This window comes from Podarcis erhardii, assembly GCF_964252035.2.
Source record: "Podarcis erhardii genome assembly, chromosome: 15".
Lineage (NCBI taxonomy): Eukaryota > Metazoa > Chordata > Lepidosauria > Squamata > Lacertidae > Podarcis > Podarcis erhardii.
The window spans coordinates 21,883,661-21,911,072 of NC_138505.1; the positions used below are offsets into that span (position 1 = coordinate 21,883,661).

Here is a 27,412-nt window from a genome sequence, read left to right on the forward strand (position 1 = left end):
CAAAGACCTTGAAGCAGAACATGGGATGTCAAGTTAGTGTTGATATTTATTAAAACCAAAAATAAATCATAACAATAACTTTTGATCATACAAGGCAAGACCGAATTCCCTTCATATAGCTGACCAATACATTCATATACCCTGATCCACAGGGACAGAGTTTATGCTACCAACAGACTGATTCATATCCTTTTTGGCTCAAGTATAAGGAAAAAAGGAGGAAAGACGTCCCTTGCAACTCCTAAGCATTGAAGGCAAATTGTTTTTTCGGGTTTTCCTTTGTGTTTTTCATGCTTGTAATTAGAATATAAAGCCCACATTGGCTCAAGCAGGGGGTGGGCAAGCTTTGTTTAAATAGACACCCCTTTCTAAACCACCAACTGGAGACTAGTGCAAAAGACAGAGACTGGGGGGAAATAAATTTGAGCCCTGGAAGTTTTTTGGGAGCATCCACACAGAACTGAATTTACAGTCCTTCCACACAAAAATGCAACTCCTGGTTGCTCCAAGCTTTCTTCAACTGAGCAATATATTTAGGGGAGGAAGGAGTTGTTTGGTTGTTGCTATGGTTAAACAACTGGAGAGGTGGAGATCCCTCAGTAGTTCCAGATCCGCTTTCTTCTGCTCATCTTTGAGCTGGAACAAGTAAGCTCTACGTCAGCACTTTCTGCTCCCATGTTGCACTGTGCGCTGAAAAGCCTGCCCCCCCCCGATGCCCGTGCATAGAAAATACCAACTCTGTGCTTTATACGTAGAGAGGTCTCTGTACCCATACACTGCATTCACACAACGGGGGATTCTATTTTTCTGACATTTCCCTAAATGTTAATTCCTGCATTATTGTTCAGTTTCCACATGACATAAAAAGCACTTCGGGAGTGGTTTATACCATTTCCCCAACATTCCCATAACTGACAATTTCCATGTTATACCTTGAGCTTTCACATGACCTAGAAGCCACTTCCTAGAATATATAGCACAAGTTTTCTTCCAGGGGAGAAAAAGAAATCCATCTGCAGATTAACATGAAAACAAGCTCCAAACTTGTGCTATATTTCACTACAGTTCTGAAAGCTCAAATATAATGCAGAAATTAACAGGGAAGTGTCTGGAAAACGGAACCAAAACTGCAGTGTGAATGCAGCCAGTTGGAAACAGCCAAGAGGCAGATTATCTGTCAGAATGCCTGTTAATCGCCTACAGATATTTGGGTTGCGGGGGGGAATTTGTGGCTACTCGATGATGATAGGAAAGGCACTTTGCCCATGCTCGGCAGAATTTGCTTCAATTCTGTAACAAGGTTGAGACACATGTGCCTCTCTGGAAGTCGCTGGGAGCGCCAGCCAGCATGGACAATGGGCAGGGTTGATAGGGAGCTGCAAATCAACAAGATCTTGGAGGATCCCTGCTCTGCAACGAAGTCCAAGGATTTGATAGAGGAAGCAGAGTCAAGGCAACAGTAGCAAAACAAACCGTTAGCAAACGCTTCCTGTCATGCCAAGGGGTTGCTTTTAAGGCAGGAAGCCAAGTACCTCGCTTTCACACATGCACATAAATGCAGGAGAGAAATAGCAATACGAAGAAGGGCAGGATCTCATCATTGCAACGGCCTATGCAGCCGAGATCTACAGCAAGAAGAGAGCAGCTCTTTCCATACAAAGGGCTGTATTCCCTCCCAGGAAATCTTCTGGGGGCCAGATGCCAGTGTTGGGTGGGGCCAGAGACAAGAGTGGGCAGGGCACAGAGTGTAGATTTTGCCCCTGGACAGTGGGCTAGTTTCTACATGCTCTCAGATATACCCCTCTGTATCCAGGCAAACAAAAAAGGGGTATTATCAGACACTAAGGGCACATTCTGGCCAGGCAAAAACACAAAAGGAGGGCTGGTGGGGTCTGTGTCCTGGGGACAGCTTAGGGGACATAAGGAGAGGTCCAGGGGCTACATTCAGGGCCCCCGTGGTGGCTTGAGTTTCTCCACCCTGACTTTCAACCATATGTATGTACACATAACAATCAGAGAGAAATGGCAATACGAAAATTGGGAAGTCGTTTTGCTCACCATGGGAGAGAGCTGCTTAGCCCAGGAAGAGCATCCATATAAATAGGTAACGGACTATATAAATAGGAAATGGCTTAGATTTTGCCCAGGTCTTCCCAGAACGATCCTGGGAATCCGAGCCTCTTGTGCGTGTGCCAAGGATCACAGGATAAATGGCTTTGTACTGAATCCCACCACTGGTCCATCTAGTGCATACTGTCTATGCTGACTGGAAGCAACTATTCATGGGTTTAGATGGAGGTGTTTCCTAATCCCACTTGGGAGATGCCAGGAAGTGAACCTGAGGCCTTCTGCACACAAAGCACATGCTTCATCCGTGTCCCCTTCCTGTTGGTTTACATAGGAACACAGGAAATGGCATTAAACTGAGTCACACCATTGCACCATGTAACTCAGTATTGTCTGCACTGAATGGCAGAGGCTCCCTAGGGCTTCAGCCCGTTTTCTGCCAGCCCTACCTGGAGAGACCATTGGGAATTGAAGCTGGGCCCTTCTACATGCTTTACCACTAAGCTACAACCCTTCCCTGCTATGTCCATCTCTGCATGGGAGATTCGGCGTTGTCTGGGAAAGCCATGCCGGTTGGAGTTAAGTGTGCAGATCTCAGGCACCCACACCTTTGGTATACAACCCACAAAGGAAGGAAAATCCCCAGGAGTCAGGGCTGTGCATCTTCCCTCTACAAAGCTCTTGAGAGCTCAAGACTCACACCTGAGCATAACAACATCAACAGCTGCAACTAGCAAGAGCAGCTCTGTAGGAGCTCAAGATTCCTGCAGGCAGGAGAGAGGTTTGAAGTCTTGAACCTTGCAGGGAGATGGGTTGGAGTTTTTAGCTCAGGAAGCAGGAAGAAGCAGCTTGGGTAAAGCAGAACAAATCTTACTCTCTTGCCTAGGCAAGGGGAGGAAAAACAGGGACACTTCCTCCCTATTATCTTACTCACACACTCAAGTCCTGGGCTGCGGTGTATCTTGTGCTAAAACGAGCTAAATATTCTGCAGCACAGAGAACAGAATCTTGCAACCAGCGCTGGTTATGATACAAGCCGTTTCACCTTAATCCGCACGGCTGACCTTGCAATTTTGAGTAATTTTTGGAAGTTCTTATAGAAATAGCAAGGAATTATGCATGGCGTAATTAATGGAGGGGTAGGAGATGGAAGAATGCCCCCCTTTTACTTTTTGAGAAACCCCCTTAACTCTTGTTTTTAGGCTGTTCTAGGGGGAAGTGCGATTTGGCTAAAACTGGGGGAGGGGAGTATGGTTCAGCAGGTGAGGCTTGTGGATTTCACACTCCCCTCACTCTTCTTCCCCCACCCCCAATAATTCACTTTACTCGCGAACACCAGCAATCTTAATTCAGCCACCCATCTGGCTGGAAGCAGGCGTTTGGCTGGACTCTTTCAAGGCTTATTGTTGCGTCCATAACGACTAGAAACTTTGAAAAGCAAACAAGCAAACTAACAGAAAGTTGGGATTTGCAGGCAGCCAAATCCAGCGCTCCCCCCTCCTGGTGTCTCCGTGGAATCACAGTTTTTGAATAACCCCGATTGTATCCATTCATTATCAAGCACCTTTGCCCTTTCGAGAATAAAAAGCGACACGCTCACCCACAAAGCCCCACAGCACCAGCTGGGGTCTTGTCGAGCATGATGGGAAAAGTTTGAGACACACACAGAGCCCATGAGGCATCAGCCCCAGCGGACCTGGATGGGCGAGAATTTCCAGAGGTCAGGATGGCCCATATGTATCAGATTGCGATAGGGAGAGGTGGTCCATTGGAAAGGAGGTAGGTTGTCCCAGGTTGGCCCGCTGGTGGCAATGAAACTGTAGTTCTTGGCCATCTCAAAGGAAGTGACCTGGCAAAAGGAAGAAGGTGAGGTAGAGTCACGGACGCAATGACCTGTGCTAGCGTTTCCCAAAATTGCTGCCTCCAACCACTTGAAAACCAAATCTGGCAGGATGGTTCCTCAGATGAAGGAGCAGGATTTTGTCTACGTTTCAATACAATCCGCCGCCATCTTGATTCATGGTTTATTCTTATTGTGAACATGAGCAGACATTACCTTTTTCCTTGCTGTTACATTTGCAATGGGAATATCAAAGAATAGCTGTTTAAAACTGACTCCCCTGCAATTACCTTGGGGTGCCCCCAAAACATTTGGCCCTAACTATCACACTTTAACCTCAGTTATCTTAGCAACCAAGCCACCAGTGGAGGCTGTTGACATTCTTTTCCCATCTGTGTCCCTGGAACATCTCAAGGAGATGCTCGGCTTCACCCTGGTGTTAACTCAAAACATAGACATAGCAAAACATCCCAAAGGACCAGTTGCGCCAATTTCAGGGTCAGACAGGGAAGGAATGCAGCGTAGAAGTCATAAAAATGCAGGCACACAAAATCAAGCCTAATATATTCTATCCGAGGGCCCTTCTGGCAGTTCCCGTTGTGAGAAGTGAAGTTACAGGGAACCAGGCAGAGGGCCTTCTCGGCAGTGGCACCCAACTTGTAGAATGCCCTCCCATCAGATGTCAAGGAGATAAAGAACTACACAACTTTTAGAAGACATTTGAAGGCAGCCCTGTATTGGGAAGTTTTTAACGTTTGATGTTTTATTATGTTTATATGTGTGTTGGAAGCCGCCCAGGGTATGAATAATTAAAATATTGTTTGTTTGTTTGTTTGTTTATCAATCAATATCATCATCATCAAGGTTAAATTACCAGCTGGTACGCAGGCTGTGACCCTACCTGCCCACAGACTGTCTCGCCAGAGTGGTACATGCTCTGGTTACCTCCTGCTTGGACTACTGCAATGTGCTTTATGTGGGGCTGCCTTTGAAGTGACCTGGAAACTGCAACTAATCCAGAATGCGGCAGCTAGACTGGTGACTGGGAGCGGCTACTGAGACAATATAATACCGGTCCTGAAAGACCTGCATTGGCTCCCAGTACGTTTCCGAGCACATTTCAAAGTGATGGTGCTGACCTTTAAAGCCCTAAACGGCCTTGGCCCAGTATACCTGAAGGAGCGTCTCCACCCCCATCGTTCTGCCCAGACACTGAGGTACAGCGCCAAGGGCCTTCTGGCAGTTCCCTCCCTGCGAGAAGTGAGGTTACAGGGAACCAGGCAGAGGGCCTTCTTGGCAGTGGCGCCCGCCCTGTGGATGCCAAGGAAATAAACAACTATCTGACTTTTAGAAGACATCTGAAGGCAGCCATGTTTAGGGAAGCTTTTTAATATTTGATGTTTTATCATATTTTTAATATTCTGTTGTGGGCCACCCAGAGTGGCTGGGGAAACCCAGCCAGATGGGTGGGGTATAAATAATACAGTGGTACCTCGGGTTAAGTACTTAATTCGTTCAGGAGGTCCGTTCTTAACCTGAAACTGTTCTAAACCTGAAGCACCACTTTAGTTAATGGGGCCTTCTGCTGCTGCCACACCGCCAGAGCCCGATTTCTGTTCTTATCCTGAAGCAAAGTTCTTAACCTAAAGCCCTATTTCTGGGTTAGCGGAGTATGTAACCTGAAGCGTATGTAACCCAAGGTACCACTGTACAGTACTTTCTTATTCTTATTCTTAATAAGAATAATAAAAATTGTTTGTTTGTCAATCAATCAATATCATCATCATCAACGTTAAGTGTAATTAATATTGAAACATGATTAAAATCAAAAAATTCTAGGCCAACTGTGAGAAGAGGATGCTTGACTAGATGGGACCACTGACCTGATCCAACAGGCTCTTTTGATATTATGATATTCATAACCCCATACCTTCATATCAGTGCCTCCGTGTGGCCTCTGACGCAGGGCCCCAAAGGGGTAGGTGCCATTAGCAGGGTTCAGATCTGAGCGGGCGGCAATGGCGTTTTCGCCATTCTGTGGCGGATCACAGCCTTGACACCGGGACAGTGGGTCCTTCGGGAAGTTGTTGTACCTGCACGGAGAGCACAGGGAGGATGTGAATGGGGACAGGGCAGTCAGGGCTTCAAGCGATGGCATAGTGGGAGATGCAGAAATGCAAGCGCTCACTGTGATGGCCCTCTTAGCCAGTGTTCCCCAACCTTGGGCCTCCAGCTGTTTTTGGACTACAACTCCCATCATCCCTCACTAGCAAGACCAGTGGTCAAGGATGATGGGAGTTGTAGTCCAAAAACAGCTGGAGGCCCAAGGTTGGGGAACACTGCTCTTAGCTACTCACCCAAAACGTTGGCCACTATATTGGTCCATATACACACATAGAGCTCCAAAGGAGATGGAGCAGGTGGAATTATACCAAATTCATTAGGATCAGCTATTGCCTATGGCCTGGATGGTTTTGGAAGATACTTAACTTGCAAAACACAGTGAGTTTGGACAAAAGGTCCTCAGCCCACTGAAACGCAACCTTTCACATTTAATTGGAAACGCAAGCCATCTTGTAAAGAAGGGTGACCATCTATATACCACTAGCATGAAGCGGGAACCCTGTGCAAGAAAGAGAAAGAAGTACCCAGCCTCTGCTTGACTGTATTGCTTGTTCTCCTTATCAACTCCTTCAGTTGACAGAGCAAGGAGGAGTCGTCAATTATCCTGGCGTTCCAGCAAAAAAAATGACAGGGCTGCTCCTTTTCTGAACATTTCCTGGAGCTGTGCTTCCCCACAGGATGAGCTTCGGGGTGAAAAACCCCCGTCTTTGTTGGGGGAAACACTTGTGTGGACTGGGAAGAGCAAACTAAGGAGCTGCTACAGCAGAGAGACCCGGCGTGAATCCGTATATGGACTAGTATAAAATTGGGAGAGCATTATCTTTTCAGCATCTGAGCCAAAGGAAGTAGGGGTGGGTGGATTGGTCAATTTCCATTCCTGTGTCAGTTTCACATGCACTCTATCATAGGCCCCTCCACTCCCATTTTCCCCAATTTAAAAAGACAGAAAAACGCATGCGGAATTTGAATATATGAACTTTGCCCCAAAGGGAAAGGGCTGTAGCTCAGTGACAGAGCACCTGCTTTGCATGCAAAAGGTCCTGAGTTCAATCCCTGGTATTGCCGGCTATAGCTGGGAATGTCCTTTGTCCAAAACCCTGGAGAGCCTCTGCTGGTCAGTGCAGAGAATACTGAGCTAGATAGAGCAATGGTCTGACTCATATAGTGGTACCTCGGGTTAAGAACTTTGCTTCAGGATGAGAACAGAAATCGTGCTCCAGCGGCGCAGCAGAAGCAGGAGGCCCCATTAGCTAAAGTGGTGCTTCAGGTTAAGAACAGTTTCAGGTTAAGAACAGACCTCCAGAACGAATTAAGTACTTAACCCGAGGTACCACTGTATAAGGCAGTTTCCTGTGGCTCCTAAAGCATTCATTTTGAATGCATTTTAAATACACATTTCCGCATGTTTTCAATGGCTTTCGCCTCTTCCAAAGTACACGTGTTTGTCTGCTTTTCTTCTGATAAATGCACTTAAAAAAACAACAACCTGAAACTGCACTGCAGTAACTCGCAGTGGGGCTTTTAGTGTGGCTGCCCCTGTTCTGCGAAATAATATTCCTGTCACAATACTACTCCACAATCTGCACTTTCGGGAAATAGTTGGTTTTTCCTTCTTCTTCCGACAGGCTTTCCCAGCTGGATAAATGGGCCTTTACCATGAAGGTTCAATCGTTATGGTTTTAGTCTTGTTTTAAATATGTTTTCATGTGTTTTTGTTTTCAATTATTTTATATGAAAATCATGTTGAGATGGTGGTATAGAAGGCGATTAATAAATTTAAGTGTAACAGCAATAATAACAACAGCAATAACAGTAGCAATGGCAATAATATTGATATAATAAAATAAATAAATAAATAAATAAAATAGTAGTAATAATAATAATAATAATAATAATAATAATAATAATAATAGAAGATTTGGGCAATCCAACCAATGGCTGTGATTCGATTTGAAAATAAGCCTGGGACTGACAAATTACATGGATTCACTTTACAGTGCAAAGTAAGCAAAGATCTTCTCCATCCCAACCAGGGACAGTGTTTCACATGAGCCGGTGAACACCCAATCCAATTCCTAAGTCAACGTTTTCTCCAATTCATGCCTTGCTCCAAAAAACGTGCTGTCCAGCTTGTACCCTAACCCCATTTCAACAGCAAGGAGACAGTGGTGTAGTATCCGTTATTTGTTCATGCAACTCCCAGCCTGCAGGGGGCAGCACAGGCTGACGTCTTACCTCATGAGCTGGATCATCGAGCCCATGTCCCGGACCAGCGTCTGGTTGCGCCGGAAAATCTGGGCTCGGGGGTTCTTCTCATAGGTGAACCAGTCGCCATATTTCTGAACTAGCTGAGGAATGCCGCTGGTGTTGAAGATTTCTTTAAAATATCTGGGTGTGGAGAAAAAGCCATTGAGCAATGTTGGGGGGCTAGAGGGAAGCCTATTCTTTATTTGTTGCATTTACAGCCTAACTTTCCTCCAAGGAGTTCAAGGTGGTACACAAAGCTCTCCTCCTCCCCATTTAATCCTCACAACAACCCTGTGAGGTAGGTTAGGCTGAGAGAGGAAGCAAGTGGCCCCAGGTCACCCAGTGAGCTTCACGGCCGAGTGGGGACCTGAATTCAGGTTTCTCCAAGTCCTAGTTTGGCACTATAACACATTGGCTGGTGTGGGACTAGATCATGGCTCAATCCAGAGGTTGTCACTTAGCTCCTGAAGGAAGGTTTCTCAGAGGCAGGACAAATTGTAAGGCAATTTCAGCCAGCATATACCGTATTTTTCGCTCTATAAGACGCACCAGACCACAAGACGCACCTAGTTTTTGGAGGAGGAAAACAAAAAAAAAATATTCTGAATCTCAGAAGCCAGAACACAAGAGGGATCGCTACGCAGTGAAAGCAGCAATCCCTCTTGCTGTTCTGGCTTCTGGGATAGCTGCGCAGCCTGCATTCGCTCCATAAGACACACACACATTTCCCCTTACTTTTTAGGAGGGAAAAAGTGAGTCATAGAGCAAAAAATATGGTAACCCCTTGCTCGTGGGATTTGTACTGGCTGTCAATCAGATACCGGGCCAAGTTAAAGGGGCTGGCATGAATGTAAAAGCCCCCATACAGTTTAGGACCAGGTTACCGGAGAGACTGCCTTATCCCTTAACACACCCAGTAGATTGCTGTGGTCTGTGGGAGAGTCTCTGTTCCAAGTTCCAAAGATCTCAGAAGCCCACTCTGCAGTAACTTGGAACGGCTCAGGACCGCAATACCTCAAGGACCACCTCTTTCCATATGAACCTACCTGGAGCCTGAGATCATCTTCTGAGGCCCTCCTTTGTGTGCCTCCTCCTCAAGAAGGGTGGCAACACAAGAAGGGGCCTTTTCTGCAGTGGCTCCCCATCTGTGGAATGCTCTCCCCAGGGAAGTTTGCCTGGCACCTTCATTATACATCCTTAGGCGCTCGGCAAAAACTTTCCTTTTTAACCAGGCCTTTGGCTGATTGACATCCAATGCCCTTTTAAAATGTGTTGTGGAAGGGGGGATTTATTGGGTTATTTTGTTTTTATTATGTATTCTGTGTTTTTTTCATTGTGATTTTTGCTGTGAACCGCCCTGAAATCTACAGGTATTTAATAAATAAATACCTGTAGGGCTTTTAGCATGGCTGCCCCTGCCAGGCACCTACTATCTGCACTGTCTTGAAACAACTGAAGACGTTTTTTCCCAACAGGCTTTCCTAGCTTGATGGATGTATCTTTTCCATGAGTGCCTGCTTATTAGGGTTTTAGTCTTGTTTTAACAGCATTTGTCATTTTCGACTGTTTTTAATCTGTAATAATAATAATAATAATTTCAAAGACTGCTTGGATTCAGAGTGATGCCATGCTATGTCACTGATTCTCGTAGCCCCCAGCCCAGGACCAGAGCTGCCTTTTGCCTCCCAAGGGAGCAAGACAGATCAGGCAGTGGAAGGAGCCAGGTTAGCGAGAGGCAAAGAGAAACATGGTTTTGCATGTATGTATGGTGGTCTTTTATGCACTGTGACGTGCAGTTCTTTTTATCAATCGTAGTTTAGCAATTATTTATTGCTAAGAGTTAATTTCTGTTTAATTATGATCTGCTGATATTTTGAGAGTTGATTTTATTGTGTGCTATTACATTCTAACAGATTATTGAATATTACTTCATTTGATATAAGTCGATCCATTTTAAAGTTATGCTTCATTATGACTTTTTGTATTGGATCGGATTATGATCAGCTGTGCGTTCTTGTTGTATATTTTGTTGCTATAAGCCACGTCGTGCGTAGCAACAGAGAAAGGCGGTATACTAATTAAAAGTGAAATGACAATGAAATTAAATCCTTACGGCACATTGTAGCTCGCCCAGTAGCCTTCTTGGTAGAGCAGTTCGGTCTTGTCGTCAAAAACCACCATCCCCCTGGAGAGATCAAAATATTGTTATTTTGAGGTCAGGGGGAAAGTCTGGCACTCAAGTCTCAGTGCTGGGAATATCCTGCAAAGCTCTCACCTCCTCCCAGGTGCCTTGGGAAGCTGCCTTATACCAAATCAAATCACTGGTCCATCCAGTTCAGTATTGCCTGCAATGACAGGCAGCGGCCCTCCAGGATTTCAGGCAGGGGGTCTCGCCTATCTGGAGACATCCCTGGGGATTGACCTAAGGCTGTCTGCATGCAAAGCAAATGCTGGAACCATTGAGCTACTGCCAAATTAAATAGTTGAATTAAATAGTAAACTGTCTAATAATAGTGAATCAAACAACTGCTATCTAGTTCAGTATTGTCTGCCCTGAGGGACGCGGGTGGTCTAAACCACTGAGCCTCTTGGGCCTGCCAATCAGAAGGTCGGCGGTTCGAATCCCTGCAACGGGGTGAGCTCCCGTCGCTCTGTCCCAGCTCCTGCCAACCTAGCAGTTCGAAAGCACGCCAGTGGAAGTAGATAAATAGGTACTGCTCTGGTGGGAAGGTAAACAGCATTTCCATGTGCTCTTGTTTCCATCATGGTGTCCCGTTGTGGCCGAAGCGGTTTAGTCGTGGTGGCCACATGACCCAGAAAGCTGTCTGTGGACAAACGCCAGCTCCCTCAGCCTGAAAGCGAGATGAGCGCCACAACCTCATAGTCGCCTTTGACTGGACTTAACTGTCCAGGGGTCCTTTACCTTTACCTGTCTGCCCTGACTGGCAACAGCTGTCCAGGGCTTCAGCCAGGGTTTTTCCCCCTAGCCATAACTGGAATTCAACTAGGGGGCAAAGCAGATGTTCACCCACTGAGCTATACTAAGTCAGACCACTGATTCATCTAGTGCAGTATTGTCTATTGACAGGCAAGGTTTCAGGCAGCAGGTCTGGAGGTCCTGGGAATTGAAACCTGCTGCATTCAAAGCAGATGATCTGCCACTGAGCGATGTGGTTTCTCTCCTCCGCTTTGTGACAAAGTGTGGGCTATAAAATCGATGCAAGGCTAATAATAATATAGTTTCTTGGTTCACAGCTGCTTGCACTAATCCTAGCTCAGTAAGCCAGGATGCTGGGTTCAGTGTTACATGTGAACCTGGCAGCTATTAAGCAGGGAAAGTGCAATATTTAAAGGTGTGTGGAGATGAGGGCGAAGCTGGGCATCCCTGCTTGTCCAATGAGGTACAGTTTAGAGCACTTACGGGATCTGCTCCAGCACCGTGAGGACTCCCTTCTGGAGGCTGGCCTTCCCTGGGACGAAAGATTTGTAATCCACGATCATCCATTGGTTATTGTACCTGTGGCAAAGAAGCAGAACAGGTGAGTGCCAACATGCACAATGCTTTTTGAATTAAGAGTGGTGTGAAAGTGAGCTAGGGGCCCCTGAACCAAACTGCTCCCTCTCAGCCTAATCCACACCTTCTGTCTGCAAACAGGGATAACAGCACTAGTCTACCTTGCAGGACTGTTGTAAAGATTTTAAAGATGAAACACATGTGAGCAAGATTTATCCATCTTACTTCATTTTGCGTAGTCTAACTGGATCTCGGGCAGCAACAAGCTACGCCCACCAGCTTCTTCTCTCTTTTTCTTATAATATTTTTTATTAATTTTCAATTACCATCCAATAGCCTCATTACAACAATTCCAAATTATAATACAATTACTAATACCTATCATTCAAATACTGAATTATATAATTTAGGTGCCCCCCCCCCCCCCCGCGTGCTAGAATCGATGGTTTGATGTTTTTCTTTATTTCTGTGTTCCAAAATCTTACTAATTTCAATTACAATCCGGTCAAAATAATAATCCCTTATACAACAACTGCAATATTAATAACTTCTATTTGTGTTGACACATTAAATGATTTATAGAAATACAACACTATATCCTTGTTCTTCCTGTGTGTGGCAATTATTCTGTCTGTGGTGTTTCTTCCTGTCCTTGTAAAATGTTATGTCTCTCTTTCCCCCGGTTGTTGCTGTTCTCCACCACGCCTTGGGCAGAGCTGATATCCCATTGCTGTTTCAGAAACATATCCATTTCTTCGTCCCGTGCTTCGTTGTTTCGCAACCTTAACAACGCCAGCTTCTACCTGATCCTGTAAAACTGGAGAAGCCATTGAGGATTGAACCCGGGACCTTCTGCATGCAGGACCTGTGCTTTATCTACGGAGCTATGGCTCCTTCACTCACGTGCCGCTGTTGAACTTCTGGAAAATGGCCGCCCACTCCATTCCACTTGTTGCCAGCCGGTTGGCCACGATGTTGCGCAACCACTCTAAGACGCTCTCCTTGGGCTGGATGAACGTCCACAGGCTGCTGTTGCTATTACCAATGGTGGTTTCCAGAGATACCTGCAGAGGGAAAAGGCCCTGAGCAAGCCTTGCATCTGGGAACCCCAAGTTGTCTGATGGGGGGTTCCCAGATGCAGAATTCAGTGGGAGGACACCTGCTTTGCATGCAGAAGGTGCCAGGTTCAACCCTTACGCCAGCCTTTCTCAACCTCTCAACCTCCCCAGATGTTGCTGGACTACAACTCCCATCATCCCTGACCACAGGTCCTGCGAGCTGGGAATTATGGGAGTTGTAGGCCAACAACAACTTGGGACCCAAGGTTGAGAAAGGCTGCCCTATGGCATCTCCTAATAAGGCCGAGAGAAGACCCTGTCTGAAACCCTGGAGAGCCCCTGCCAGTCAGTGTTGACGATACTGAGTCAAATGGACTGATGGATCTGACCCCGTACAATACAGTTTCCTGTGTTCCTATGAGTTTATCTGCAAGAATTCAGTGATTTCCAGAAGCGCAGAAATAAAGCCATTTGCTTGATGTTTTCCCAAACAGGAGGAATTTTCAAAGGTCATCAAGGCAGCCTCTGTGTCCTTCAACAGGGCCAATGATAGCTCAGTTGGTTAAAGCATGGTGCTGATAATGCCAGAGTTGCAGGTTCGATCCCCGTATGGGGCAGCTGTATATTCCTGCATTGCAGGGGGTCGGACGAAATGATCCTCAGGGTCCCTTCCAACTCTGCAATTCTATGACTGTCCCAGTAGCACCAATTTGATTCTCGACCTGGGATCTGGAAGTGGGGATTGTGTCCCTGGTTCAATCTCTAGCATTGAAGAAGAAGAAGAGGAGGTTTGGATTTGATATCCCGCTTTATCAATACCCTAAGGAGTCTCAAAGCAGCTAACATTCTCCTTTCCCTTCCTTTCCCACAACAAACACTCTGTGAGGTGAGTGGGGCTGAGAGACTTCAGAGAAGTGTGACTAGCCCAAGGTCACCCAGCAGCTGCATGTGGAGGAGCGGGGAAGCGAACCCGGTTCCCCAGATTACGAGTCTATCGCTCTTAACCACTACACCACACTGGCTCTCTTTGGGCTGGAAAAGACTCCCTGTCTGAAATCCTGGAAAGCTGCTGCCAGTCTGTGTAGACAATACTGAGCTAGATAGACCAAAGGCCTGAATCAATAGATATTTTATATTCCTACTGAATTGTGTTTGCCCTGAGTGCAGGGCCTAATAATAATAATAATAATAATAATAATAATTTATTTGTATCCCGCCCTTCCCAGTTCAAAAACCGGGCTCTGGGCTGCTAACAACAAATTTAAAACACTTAATTGTAAAAGCAGCATAAAATACAGTATAAAAACATGAATAACAATAAAATTCAAAGTTCAGAAATCAATTTAGGGGAAATCCATCTAATAAGCATTAGATAATCACCAGGGCTAGCTGGCTGAATTAGTCCTACTTGGGCCACTGAGGAGGCCAGGGGAGAATTAGCTGTGGGGTCTCAGAGCGGGTAATCTTCATAAAAGGGGAGGGGGAGGGAAGAGAAGGGAAATAAAAGATCAGGCTGAATTCAAATTAAGGGTCAGGCAGAATAGATCTGTCTTACAGGCCTGATGGAAGGAGGTTAAATCCTGAAGGGCCCTAGTCTCATGGGACAGAGCATTCCACCAGGTCGTAGCGCAGGACCTACTATTCTGCATGCTACTAGCTATATTTAGCCAAGTCTCTTGAGGTTCCAGTTTGAACCCATCTCGGATGACATTTGCAGCAGAGGAAGGTTCTGTATGCTGGCTGTAGGTCAAACAACTCTTTATCTAGGACAGCAGTGGAAGAGACAGGGGCCACTCACCAAGCCGCTACTCAAGATGTAGAAGTCATCGCCAGAGAAGATGGCGCCCGGGTAGGAGGAGAAAGACTGGACATACCCGGGGATCAAGCTGTCACCTGGGGAGCCCAATTGCAAGCAGTCGTCAGCGCTTCCATGGCAACAGACACCGCCCCCCGCCCCCTCTAGTAAAGACCTTCGATTCTTATACGAATAAAAGAAAATCATTATAAATTATTTGGAGATGGTATTGTTATAAGAATTCTAAGGTCCCAAATAGAAAATAAATGTTCATAAATGTTCATGGCAAACACATACCTAAGTATATAAACCATGTGTCTGAAATAGTACAGGAGAGCAATCCTGAAGCCATTTTGACTTCCCCAGTGACCTCAAATATTCCTCTGCAGTACGGGAGGCAAATGGGGAAAACCTCCTCGTTGTCTCTTTGCTCATAAATCCTGTCTTAAGGGTGTATTTGTGTATGAATAGGGTGAGCCTGTGGCCTGGATTCAGGAACTGAGTATTTACCATCACAAAAGAATGACCAGGCTGCCCAGGTGGAGCAATCAGTGGCCATTATCAGGTATCCTGACAAACAGGATTTTTGTTGGAGACTGTCTCCTTCTGTGATGTATGTATGATGTTTTGGGGGCTGGTCTAGAGCTACAGGGTGGGCAATTTCAAGTGTATATAAGGGCTTGCACATCATTGTTTGGGGTTCCTCTCCTCCATCCCTGTGTGTGGTGAGTGGGGAACCTGTTGCAATAGTTTAATAAAGATCAGGCTTATTAGCTGCTTTGATTCTCAATATTCTCTGGTTATTTTCTCCTACCGATAGAGAACCTACTTAAGGACTCTATATGGGCTCATGGATACCCCATAAGGGAAAAGGAGCAGTTTTTTCTTGTAACAGTATTTAACGCCAGTCGGATTAATTCGAATAAACAAGGAATATTTGGTGTTATGTTGGGGGGGATGCCAGGAAACTGGGAATTATGTTCACATGTGGTGCGGGTGTAAATATGTACATTTTCTTTCTGGCAAAGGGTGTTAAGGGAGATAACAGAAATCACTGGGTTAAAGCTGGACCGAAAGTCCAGAGGTAGCATTATTATCAATTTACATTGGGGTGGAAGTTTCGCAGGCAATGAAGGACTTGCTTACAAATTTATTGACAGCTGCACAAATTATGATAGCTAGGAAGTGATAGGGGCAAGCAGAATATAAAATAGAAGAATGGTATAAAGAGGTGCAGGATATAGCTATTAAATGATAAATTAACATGTGCCATTAAGGTAAGATGGGGAATACGCAGGAGAAATGATTTTGAGGAGATATGGAAGGTGTTTGTAGAATTTGTACTGTTAAAATGGAAAGGGGTCAAACCATCGCAAGAGGTGTTGAAATTTTGGGAGGTTGGATAGTTACAATGGAACGGTCTCGGTGGCGGGGTGCACATTTTTATTCTTATTTATTTATGATTATTACTTTGTCAAAATAAAGAAAAAAAGAAGAGACCTTTGAAAAGCCTGCTGGATCATCTCTGAACATTGGCCATGCTGACTGGGGCTTATGAGCACTGTAGTCCAACAACATCTGGAGGTCAAAGGTCCCTTGCTCCACCCCACATCCTTTTCCTGCTACTCACTGCGGGCTGAAGTCCGGAACGGCAAAGTATACTTCTTGAGGATGCGTAGCATGGACTGGTACGTATTCCAGGTGTCATGGGAGACAAGGAGGTCCTGGTTGCCAGGCAACAGCTTGATGAATGCCGAGCAGGACCCAGAGCCAAGGACCCGGTGGTTTCCAGATTTGTTGAAGGCCGATTCCAGGTCTTCCAAATCGCCCCCCAGCTGGAACAAACTAGCAGAGGCAATTCACATGACAATGATTTTAGTTGTTATTTATTTCACATAATTTACATGCTGTTTGATTGTAAAAAAAAAAAAATAATAACCTCAATGTGTTTTACAAAAAGAATAAAAAAAAATTTTTTTTAAAGAATTCAAAAAGATAATTAAAATCAACGATAAGATAAAACCAGGCTAAATCACATGTCAGCGTTCCACACGTCTGCACAGGATGAACTAAACAGGTGCCGAAATTGAACGTGCAAGGAGTTCCAAAGTATGATGTTGATTATATATTTGATTTCTTACCTGCCCTTTACCATAAGACCTGAGGGCAGGTTAAATCCTCTTTTAAAGCCATCTAAGTTGGTTGGATGTATGGAAGTGAAAGCTGGACCATAAAGAAGGCTGATCGCTGAAGAATTGATGCTTTTGAATTATGGTGCTGGAGGAGACTCTTGAGAGTCCCATGGACTGCAAGAAGATCAAACCTATCCATTCTGAAGGAAATCAGCCCTGAGTGCTCACTGGAAGGACAGATCCTGAAGCGGAGGCTCCAATACTTTGGCCACCTCATGAGAAGAGAAGACTCCCTGGAAAAGACCCTGATGTTGGCAAAGATGGAGGGCACAAGGAGAAGGGGACGACAGAGGACGAGATGGTTGGACAGTGTTCTGGAAGCTACCAGCATGAGTTTGACCAAACTGTGGGAGGCAGTGGAAGACTGGCGTGCTCTGGAGTGCCTGGCGTGCTCTGGTCCATGGGGTCATGAAGAGTCGGACACGACTAAACGACTAAACAACAACAATAACAAGTTGGTTGCCATCATTGCCTCTTCCAGGAGGGATTATTATTAAGGTGGGGCATCCCACACTCAAACCGTGTATTTTAAAGCATAGGCAGGGATCTTAGAAAGGGGAATTCGTTGCTTAACTTTGCTTGTCTCCTGGGAGCTTTACCTGACCTCCACCTCACTCTGCCTCCCAGGAGTTAAAAAAAGCTTTTGCTACACAGCTGCCCAACCCCACTCTGACCTGGCTGTTGATGCAGACTCAAGATTCCTGGAAACCTTTGCATTTGTGGGGGAAGTTGGAAGAGTTCCCCTCGGACTCTGTGGCGTCTGCAGCAAGCTTGCCTGCTTATCTTAGGAGAGATAAGCTATGAGCCCAACACACAACCCTCAGCCCAAGAGACTGCAGCTCACAAAACTCATCTAGCTCACACCAGGGAGGCAATACTTTTCTACCTCCACTGCCAGAGCCAGTAAATGTCCCTGAATGCTGGTTGCTGGGAACCACAAGCAAGGAGTTGTTGTTGTGTTCATGTCCTGCTTTGGGGCTTTCCCATTGGGGCACCTGTAAAAAGCAGGGTGCTGGAGCAGATGGTCCTTTTGGCCTGATGTAGCAGGGGTTTTCTTATATTCTTTTAAGATTTAAGTACAGTATTGGGAGGGAACAACAGTACATCAGCCAAGACACAAAACTCCTGTGTGCTGCAGAGGCATAGCTGTCAAGCGTCCCTTATTTGGCGGGACAGTCCCTTATCCCAGCGCCATGTCCCACTGCTGTCTCTTATTGATGATGTCCCTTAAATCAGTGTTTCCCAACCGGTGTTCCGCGGCACACTAGTGTGCCGCGAGACGTTGCCTGGTGTGCCGTGGGAGGGAGGCGGGCGAGTCGGGCGGCGAGCACACGCGGGGCGGGGAGCGAGCTCCCTCCCACATCCCATCGCCCCATGCTCCGCGCTGTTGTAGGCCAGCCCTGCGCACCCGGGGGACCTCCCCCCGAGAGCGCAAGGCTTGCGGGCGTCAGCTGGCAGCGCGGAGCACGGGGCGCCCATCGGAGGACGCCCCGTGCTCCACGCAGGTGTCCGCAAGCCTTGCGCACCCGGGGGATCTCCCCCCGGGAGCGCAAGGCTTGCGGGCAGCAGCTGGCAGCGCGGAGCACGGGGCGCCCTTCGGAGGACGCCCCGTGCTCCACGCAGGTGTCCGCAAGCCTTGCGCACCCGGGGGATCTCCCCCCGGGAGCGCAAGGCTTGCGGGCGTCAGCTGGCAGCGCGGAGCACGGGGCGCCCTTCGGAGGACGCCCCGTGCTCCACGCAGGTGTCCGCAAGCCTTGCGCACCCGGGGGATCTCCCCCCGGGAGCGCAAGGCTTGCGGGCAGCAGCTGGCAGCGCGGAGCACGGGGCGCCCTTCGGAGGACGCCCTGTGCTCCACGCAGGTGTCCGCAAGCCTTGCGCACCCGGGGGATCTCCCCCCGGGAGCGCAAGGCTTGCGGGCGTCAGCTGGCAGCGCGGAGCACGGGGCGCCCTTCGGAGGACGCCCCGTGCTCCGCGCTGGTGTCGGTCAGCCTTGCGCACCCGGGGGATCTCCCCCCGGGAGCGCAAGGCTTGCGGGCAGCAGCCTGCAGCGCGGAGCACGGGGCGCCCTCCAGAGGACGCCCCGTGCTCCACGCAGGTGTCCGCAAGCCTTGCGCACCCGGGGGATCTCCCCCCGGGAGCGCAAGGCTTGCGGGCGTCAGCTGGCAGCGCGGAGCACGGGGCGCCCTTCGGAGGACGCCCCGTGCTCCGCGCTGGTATCGGCCAGCCTTGCGCACCCGGGGGATCTCCCCCCGGGAGCGCAAGGCTTGCGGGCAGCAGCCTGCAGCGCGGAGCACGGGGCGCCCTCCAGAGGACGCCCCGTGCTCCACGCAGGTGTCCGCAAGCCTTGCGCACCCGGGGGATCTCCCCCCGGGAGCGCAAGGCTTGCGGGCGTCAGCTGGCAGCGCGGAGCACGGGGCGCCCTTCGGAGGCCACCCCGTGCTCCGCGCTGGTGTTGGCCAGCCTTGCGCACCCGGGGGATCTCCCCCCGGGAGCGCAAGGCTTGCGGGCGTCAGCTGGCAGCGCGGAGCACGGGGCACCCTTCGGAGGACGCCCCGTGCTCCGCGCTGGTGTTGGCCAGCCTTGCGCACCCGGGGGATCTCCCCCCGGGAGCGCAAGGCTTGCGGGCGTCAGCTGGCAGCGCGGAGCACGGGGCGCCCTTCGGAGGACGCCCCGTGCTCCGCGCTGGTATCGGCCAGCCTTGCGCACCCGGGGGATCTCCCCCCGGGAGCTCAAGGCTTGCGGGCAGCAGCCTGCAGCGCGGAGCACGGGGCGCCCTCCAGAGGACGCCCCGTGCTCCACGCAGGTGTCCGCAAGCCTTGCGCACCCGGGGGATCTCCCCCCGGGAGCGCAAGGCTTGCGGGCGTCAGCTGGCAGCGCGGAGCACGGGGCGCCCTTCGGAGGCCACCCCGTGCTCCGCGCTGGTGTTGGCCAGCCTTGCGCACCCGGGGGATCTCCCCCCGGGAGCGCAAGGCTTGCGGGCGTCAGCTGGCAGCGCGGAGCACGGGGCACCCTTCGGAGGACGCCCCGTGCTCCGCGCTGGTGTTGGCCAGCCTTGCGCACCCGGGGGATCTCCCCCCGGGAGCGCAAGGCTTGCGGGCGTCAGCTGGCAGCGCGGAGCACGGGGCACCCTTCGGAGGACGCCCCGTGCTCCGCGCTGGTGTTGGCCAGCCTTGCGCACCCGGGGGATCTCCCCCCAGGAGCGCAAGGCTTGCGGGCGGCAGCTGGCAGCGCGGAGCACGGGGCGCCCTTCGGAGGACGCCCCGTGCTCCGCGCTCGTGTTGGCAAGCCTTGCGCACCCGGGGGGCGCATGGGGCGCCCTGAAACAGAGGGTTCCCCATGCTGCGGACTGTAGCCTGCCGCCGGACGCGCGGGGCGCCCTGAAGCAGAGCGCCCCTCGCGCCAGGCAGACATGGGCCAGCCCCACAAGCTCGGGGGACAGCGGGGAGGCGCAGCACCGCCATCCCACTGTTCCCCGACCTGGTTTTTTGGGGGGGAAATAAAGGAAAAAATTTTTTCCTTTATTTCCCCCCTCAAAAAAGTAGGTGCGTCCTATGGGACGGAGCGTCCTATGGGACGAAAAATACGGTACTTACTATTTCATAATAAAGTAATTATAAAATACTTTCTTTGTGTTTATTTGATTCCTATTAAAGAGAGTTACTTTATATATAGTCAATATAGGCACAGAGTTAATTTTTTAAACATTTTCTAATGGTGGTGTGCCTCGAGATTTTTTTCATGAAACAAGTGTGCCTTTGCCCAAAAAAGGTTGGGAAACACTGCCTTAAATAAGCTACTGAAGGTAATGGGGCCCTTTCTATGTCCAGCTGTCCTTTGTCAACAACAAATTGTTGCTGTTTTTTTGTGTTGAATATATGCTATATGGTAATTTATGGACCTAATAGGTATCTAAAGCCATTTGCACGCAACAAAATATGTATTTTACCAAAGTAATTGTTGATCCATTACTTTGGCTGCTGATCCCTTATTTTCGAGGCTGCTGGTCCCTTATTTTCAAATCTGTAAGTTGACAGCTATGTTCAGAGGATCTTAGGAAAAGGGGCTTAAGAGACCTGGATTCTGGAATAGATGGGCCTTTGTTCTCATCCAGCAGGGTAGTTCTTTTTGGGAAATAGGCAGCTTTAGCCAGCGTGGCCAATGGCCAGGGATGATGGGAGTTGTAGTCCAACAACGCCCAAATACAGTGGTACCTTGGTTTACGAACTTAATCCATTCCAGAAGTCCATTCTTAAACCAATATGTGCTTTCCCATAGCAGCGGGGGACTCAATTTACCAATGGAACACACACAACAGGAAGTGGGACATGTTCTACTTCCAAGGCAAAGTTCACAAACCAAAACACCTACTTCCAGGTTTGCAGCACTCTTAATCCAAGTTGTTCATAAATTAAGCTGTTCTTAAACCGGTACCACTGTACTGGGAATTGTTAAGTAGGGAGGGATGCAGTTGCACAAATCCTGCTTACAGGTTTCCCAATGGGGCATCTGGTTGGCTACGGTGAGAACAAGAAGCTAGGTCAGATGGTCATGTTGTGCGGGTGCCTGATTATAGTCTTCCAAAGCAACTACTCTATTCTGAACTTAAAAATGGAAAGCATAATGCTGGTGGTCAACAAAAGAGGTTGAAAGACTCTCTCAAGGCAAATCTTTTAAAAATGTAGTATAAACACCGACAACTGGGAAACACTGGCCTGCGAGCGCTCCAGTTGGAGAACAGCCTTTATCAAAGGAGTCATGGGCTTTGAAGACACTCGAATTCAGGACGCAAGGGAGAAATGTGCTAAGAGGAAGGCACACTTGGCAAACGCTCACCATTATCAACTCCCATCCAGAAACCTATGTCTCCATAGTGGAAGGACATGTGGATTCAGAATTGGCCTCCACAGTCACTTACGGACTCACTGTTAAACCCGTGTTTATGGAAGACAATCTTACTTGGCTACAAGTGATCGCCAAAGAAGAAAGAAGAGATCAGATGGGCTACTGACCTATGTTCCTATGTATTTTTACCTATAACTGTATTGTAATTATTAATAATTAATTATTAATAATTAATTTACCAACCCCTTTCTCAACCCTTCTCTCAAGGAGATTTACATGTCAGGTAATTAGAAACAGTTAAAAACCTCAAAAGCAGCAAATACATTTAAAAACAAGACTTAAACCCTAATAACTTATGGTAAAGACCCAAATGGTTCCATTCCTTACACTCTAGCTGCTTCTTAATGAGGGATAGCGGCTTAAAATTCATCGTAGCCAATGAAACAAAAAAGAAACACGTCACACATTACACAGGAACAAACTCAAATATTCCTCAGCTGCAGTCTCCAGGAAAATCAGCTTGTCAAAAAAAAATAAGGCTTCCAAATTAGCCAAAAAAATTGGTTGTTTTTTAAAAAGCGAAAACTTTTTTTCTCAAAATGGAGTGTAGCCGATGGCGGTAGGACTCTATGTGTGTACTTGTGACTGTGGTGCGGGTGTGTTGCATGCAGTTGTCGTGAGTGTGTGTGTGCACACTAGTGCTATGTCCACGGTGCCCAGGACAGTTTAAATATGGGCCCAAAATGGTTGATGACCCCAGGCTTAAACATCATGTGTCACTGTCAGTCCTGTGCAGAATCCAGGCACCCATGAAATGTCCCCCCTCCTGCATTGTCTCACATGTGCAAAAGAACCACAGACTTACAGAAAGCCAAAGGGTGCGATGGAGAACTTGCCGATCGGGAAGGCCACCCGGCCGTTATAGCCATCCTCAAGGCCCTTCAGCTGCAGCAGGGCGAGGCGTACCTGGGCATTTTGATGGAGAACACACAGGAATCACTCACAGAGTCAAACCTTAAAAGCAGCCAAGAAACAATCCGAGGCGTAGTTTGGTCCTCGGATCAGGAAAAAAGAAAAAGCTAACAGCAATTACGCTGCCATATGAAAGGCAATGAACCCGCCAGCTTGCAGACTGAATATTAATTCATTCAAACAATTGCACAAGATGAAATGAACCAAAATTAGCAACCATTAATGTTCATGTTATAAGGTGTTATAGCCCAGTGTCTTGGGACTTGAAGGAGGGACCCTGCAGCTGGATAATATGTGCATTTTAGTGGCTAAGCGGCTGGTTTTTCCAGCAGTGGAAGGACCAGACAAGTCCTCTCATAGCTGGTAGGACCCTTTCTTCTCTTGCAGCATGCAAAAAAAGGGACTTTTGCTCAGAGTTGCAGAGAGCACAATCATTCCTGCGTTATTTGTGTGGTATGCATGTCATATAATAAATAATAACAATAAATTTTATTTATATCCCGCCCTCCCCAGCCCAAGCTGGTGGCTAACAACAGTATGAGCTCCACTAGAGCCTTCCCAATGTCACAATTAAGATGCCACCTTGTATCTTTAAACCTAGTTTTAGTGGGTTGGCAACCCTAGTAAGCAGAAGCACTAGGGCCAACTTGTGCATTTGGCAACCTAGTAAGTTACTGTTTGTTAAGAGGCATTTTGTGCTTATGATATACAGTAGTCACACACAATGCATGTAAAAACACAGCACCCCATCTCTTTATTCTATTATATCCTCGTAAAAGTTAAGTTGTGTTTTTAAATCCGGCTTGTTGTTTAAAAGTTCACTGCACAGTTCCACCCACAAAGTGGGCCTTGAAACCACCACTCAACCCCCTCTCCTCTTTCTGATTCGTGGTTTTCATCACACAGTGCCTGCTTCTGCAAAATGGTATCACAAACCGACACGCTTTTGCTGGCATGTTTTCATTTCCCTTTATTGTTGTTTAACCAGGGAATGATGGGAATTGTAGCCCAGTGAGGGGAACAGGGTGTGTGTGTGTGGATCTCCTAACAACTCTCAGCACTCTATAACAAACTACAGTTCCCAGGATGCTTTGGGGGAAGCCGTGCCTGTTTATAAAGTGGAATGATACCGATTTAAAGGTTTGATGCAGGTGGCACCCTAGCCTCAGAACAGAACACCGCACCTGGTACCAGTATTCGGAATCGTCCGCTGCCTCCATCAGCTGCATCATCCAGGCGAGGTTGGCTTCTATGTATTTCTTCAGCTTCTGGCAGTAGTTGGTCTGGTACTTGAACGGCCCACAGTAGCCCACCATCGTGTTCATCCAGTGCATGTAGATGAGCTGCAAAGGCACAAACATTTAAGGCGGCTGAGCTAGATCCACAGCGAAAGGCGGCTGTAGCTCAGCAGTAGGACATACTTTGCATGCAGAAGGTCCCCGGTTCATGTCGGACTTGTGTTCGACCAAGCTCCTCCAATGTGATTAAAGACCTGAGCCTTTGAGGAGGCTCCAGGCACATTCCCCCATTACGCAGAGTCTCCAGCATGCAGGGAAGGACGAGAAATATGACTCCAAGCACTGCACAGTGGCATAAACAGAAACTAACAGTTCAATCCCCAATGGCATCTCCAGGTAGGACAGGAAATGTCTGAAACCCTGGAGAGCTGCTGCCAGTCAGTGTAGACAATACTGAACTGGATAGACGAGCGGTATGACTCAGAGTAAGGCAGCTTCCTATGTTTAATTCATCCCCATTGGCCAGGATTGGGACCTATAACTTAAGTTAGGTACAGTGGTACCTCGGGTTACATACACTTCAGGTTACATACGCTTCAGGTTACAGACTCCGCTAATCCAGAAATAGTACCTCGAGTTAAGAACTTTGCTTCAGGATGAGAACAGAAATCGTGTGGTGGCAGCGGGAGGCCCCATTAGCTAAAGTGGTGCTTCAGGTTAAAAACAGTTTCAGGTTAAGAACGGACCTCCAGAACGAATTAAGTAGTAACCAGAGGTACCACTGTATGTTAATTTTAATATCCTCCCGAGTAAAACCTTCCATATTCGGTGGGAGTTTGGAAGCCCTTCCTGAATCTTTCAAGTTCATTCAGAACAGGCAGGGGGTAGCTCCTTGCTGCTCCAGGTAACATGTAACAATGGCTTCCGGGTCCGGCACTCTGCCCTTGTTCAGAGACCACCGCATCTGTATTCACCCTCCATAAGTGCCATCATGGAAGGTTAATTTCTAGGTTAATGCTTGCCTCAAATGGTTTTGTCCTGAGAGAGCTGAAGCAATGGGATAAGGGTCTTCAATAAAGCTGGAAAACGTGGAGGGTGGAGGCCATATGCCAACACTTACCTGCTGAGACACAGCTGCTTCTGCCAGCCCTGCCGCGTAGGCCTGGAGGCTGTCATTATACTTCTCATTGGTGGTTAGTTCCAGGGAGGCCCATCTATAAATGAGACAGAAAGAGAGAGAATAAAAAGTATTGAGAAGACCGGCGAAGGAATCCATCTGTCAAGTTTCCCCTCCTTGCACTACAGCACCCTTTTGCTTGAGTCCTTAAATGAGCTCCCGTCACACTTCAAATCGGCTTCAAGCTTCTAGTCCAGGCTTCCTCAACTTCGGCCCTCCAGATGTTTTGAGACTACAATTCCCATCATCCCTGACCACTGGTCCTGCTAGCTATGGATCATGGGAGCTGTAGTCCCAAAGCATCTGGAGGGCTGAGGTTGAGGAAGCCTATTCTAGTCCTCAGTATGAAGGCTTCCTACCAACTCCATGACCCGGGGTCATCAGCTGTCAAGTTTGCTGAGTGTGGAAAATTCAAATGCAAACTCAAGACCCATCACGTGAACTTTAGTGTGAAAGAACTTCAGGCCTGGGGGAGCCCAATCCTGCCCAACAGGAATCTCTAACTGGCCCTTGGAACTGTCCCCAGGTCATACCATCTTCACAAACACACCTTCTCTCCTCCGTTCCCAGGCTGCATCATCGCTCCCCAGATTTGCTTCACAACCTCCTGGAGTGTTTTGTTTTGCCCGCCTGGTATATGTCCTTAAAATCTGATCGTGCCTCTTGCTTGCCTGAGTAGAGAGGGGTGTGTAAGTGTGCTGTGCCCGCTTTGGCCTCCAGCACACGGTTTACAAACGCTTCAGGTTGTGTTTTTTCGGGTTACGGACGCACCAAAACCCGGAAGTACTGGAACGGGTACTTCTGGGTTTCGGCAGTCGCGCATGCGCAGAAGCGGTAAATTACGCTTTGCACATAAGCATCGAATCGCAACCTGCGCCTCCCACACGGATCACGTTCGCAACCCAAGCGTCCACTGTAATGAAATTTAACCAGATGGTTTGGCACTCAATCCATCTTCCCAGGGAACTCTGGGAATTGGTAGTTCTGCGAGGGGAAGGGAGGGAGGTGGGGGGGGGGTGTCCTAACAACTCTGAGGCCTTAGCAAAAAACAGTTTTAAAAAATAGCCAGGCATCTGGTAGAATAGTTCCAACTACATATTGAACGGTTTGGTCTTTTTTATGGGGAAATAGGATCAATTGAAGAAAGGTGAGATGAATTAAGAAAAATGAAATGTGGATCTAGCTAATGGAGTCAGTTGTGTTGATAACAGGTTATTTTAAAAAATGAACACTGTAAAGGAAAAATTAGTCCATTATTATATATTATAGGAGACTGAAGAGTATGTTGAACAAAAGAGTCTTAATCCTAATTGTAACACAACTGGCCCTGTATTGAATTGATGTGGGTCGAACAGTCTGTAGTGTCGAATTCGTGGTAATCAATGTGTGCCAGCATACCCAATAAGAGTTTCTCAGTAGTCCTACTGGTGGTCAGCAAACCGCACTCCTCCCTGCTGCGTCCTGCTTTTGAATAAATGCTGCACATAACTTACTAAGACTCTGGACTTCATGTTAAGTCCCTTCTGAGTCTTGTGACTGTTTACTTTGAAATGTCGCAATCCGACCCTTTCGCGTTAGTGGCGCCTTCCTGCTCATTCTACCCAACGCGGCCCTGGATTCCTGCCCCCGAGGGCACCGCTTTTTGCAGCGCAGTGTGGCACGCACGAGCTTCAACCCCACTGCCTTCATTTTGTACCTGCTCCGGGTCTGCGCGCTTTTGCAACGCGGCCCCTTTGCGCGTTTACTCGGAAGTAACCCCCTCCAACAAAACAAAAACACCCGGTGTTCATTTGAGCTTGCACCCGGTAAAAACGTGCACGAGAATGGGACGCTTGCAATGCGCGTTTACTCGGAAGCAAACCCTACTGCCTTCCTCTGGGTTTGCTCATCACAACACGCGCGCCTTTGCAAGGCAGTCCTAGCAGCCTGTTTACTCGCAAGTAAGCCCACCTACGCCCAATAGGGCGTGGTCCCAACAATAAAGGAAACCCGTCTAGGACCGCAGCCTTGCCCCAGACACCGATTTGACCCGCTGCAGTGGGCGGACACCCGTCTGCCTGCCTGCCTGCCTACCTACCCGGTCTCCTTGATGCCCTCGGTCAGGTTAGCCCAGGCGACGGCCGCGGGGACCCAGCCAGTCACAGTCTCCAGCTGTCCGGAGACGGGATCCAGCACCACGGAGCAGCTGCGGGTCGGTTCCGAGCCGGCGGCGGGGAAGAAGGGAGGCGGCCGGGCGGCCTGCTGCGCGATACCGGGCAGGATCAGGGTCAGCAAGAGCGCAAGTCGCGCCATGGCCGGATCGAGGAACGTCCCCACCGGCCCAGGACGGAGGCGCGTCCAAGTCCC

At 48.3% G+C, this 27,412-nt stretch overlaps 1 protein-coding gene across 1 annotated transcript; it reads right to left on the reverse strand.

Moving 5' to 3' along the window:
* Positions 1–28: 28 nt before the first annotated feature.
* PLBD2 (phospholipase B domain containing 2) lies at positions 29–27,412 on the reverse strand. Its single transcript, XM_081841933.1, has 12 exons — positions 27,144–27,412; positions 25,010–25,103; positions 23,836–23,994; positions 22,545–22,645; positions 16,276–16,490; positions 14,649–14,743; positions 12,696–12,856; positions 11,700–11,795; positions 10,392–10,463; positions 8,267–8,419; positions 5,838–6,000; positions 29–3,916 (listed from the first exon to the last, which is right to left on the reverse strand). Exons 1-12 carry the CDS (start codon positions 27,356–27,358, stop codon positions 3,749–3,751), a joined length of 1,692 nt encoding a protein of 563 aa, XP_081698059.1. The 5' UTR covers positions 27,359–27,412; the 3' UTR covers positions 29–3,748.

Coding starts and splice junctions, on each gene's coding strand:
- PLBD2 (XM_081841933.1), bottom strand. CDS start 27,358: ATGGCGCGACTTGCGCTCTTGCTGACCCTGATCCTGCCCGGTATCGCG. Junction 14,744..16,275: donor GTTCCGGACTTCAGCCCGCA/GTGAGTAGCAGG, acceptor TGGGCTCCCCAG/GTGACAGCTTGATCCCCGGG. Junction 12,857..14,648: donor ACATCTTGAGTAGCGGCTTG/GTGAGTGGCCCC, acceptor TTCCCTCTGCAG/GTATCTCTGGAAACCACCAT.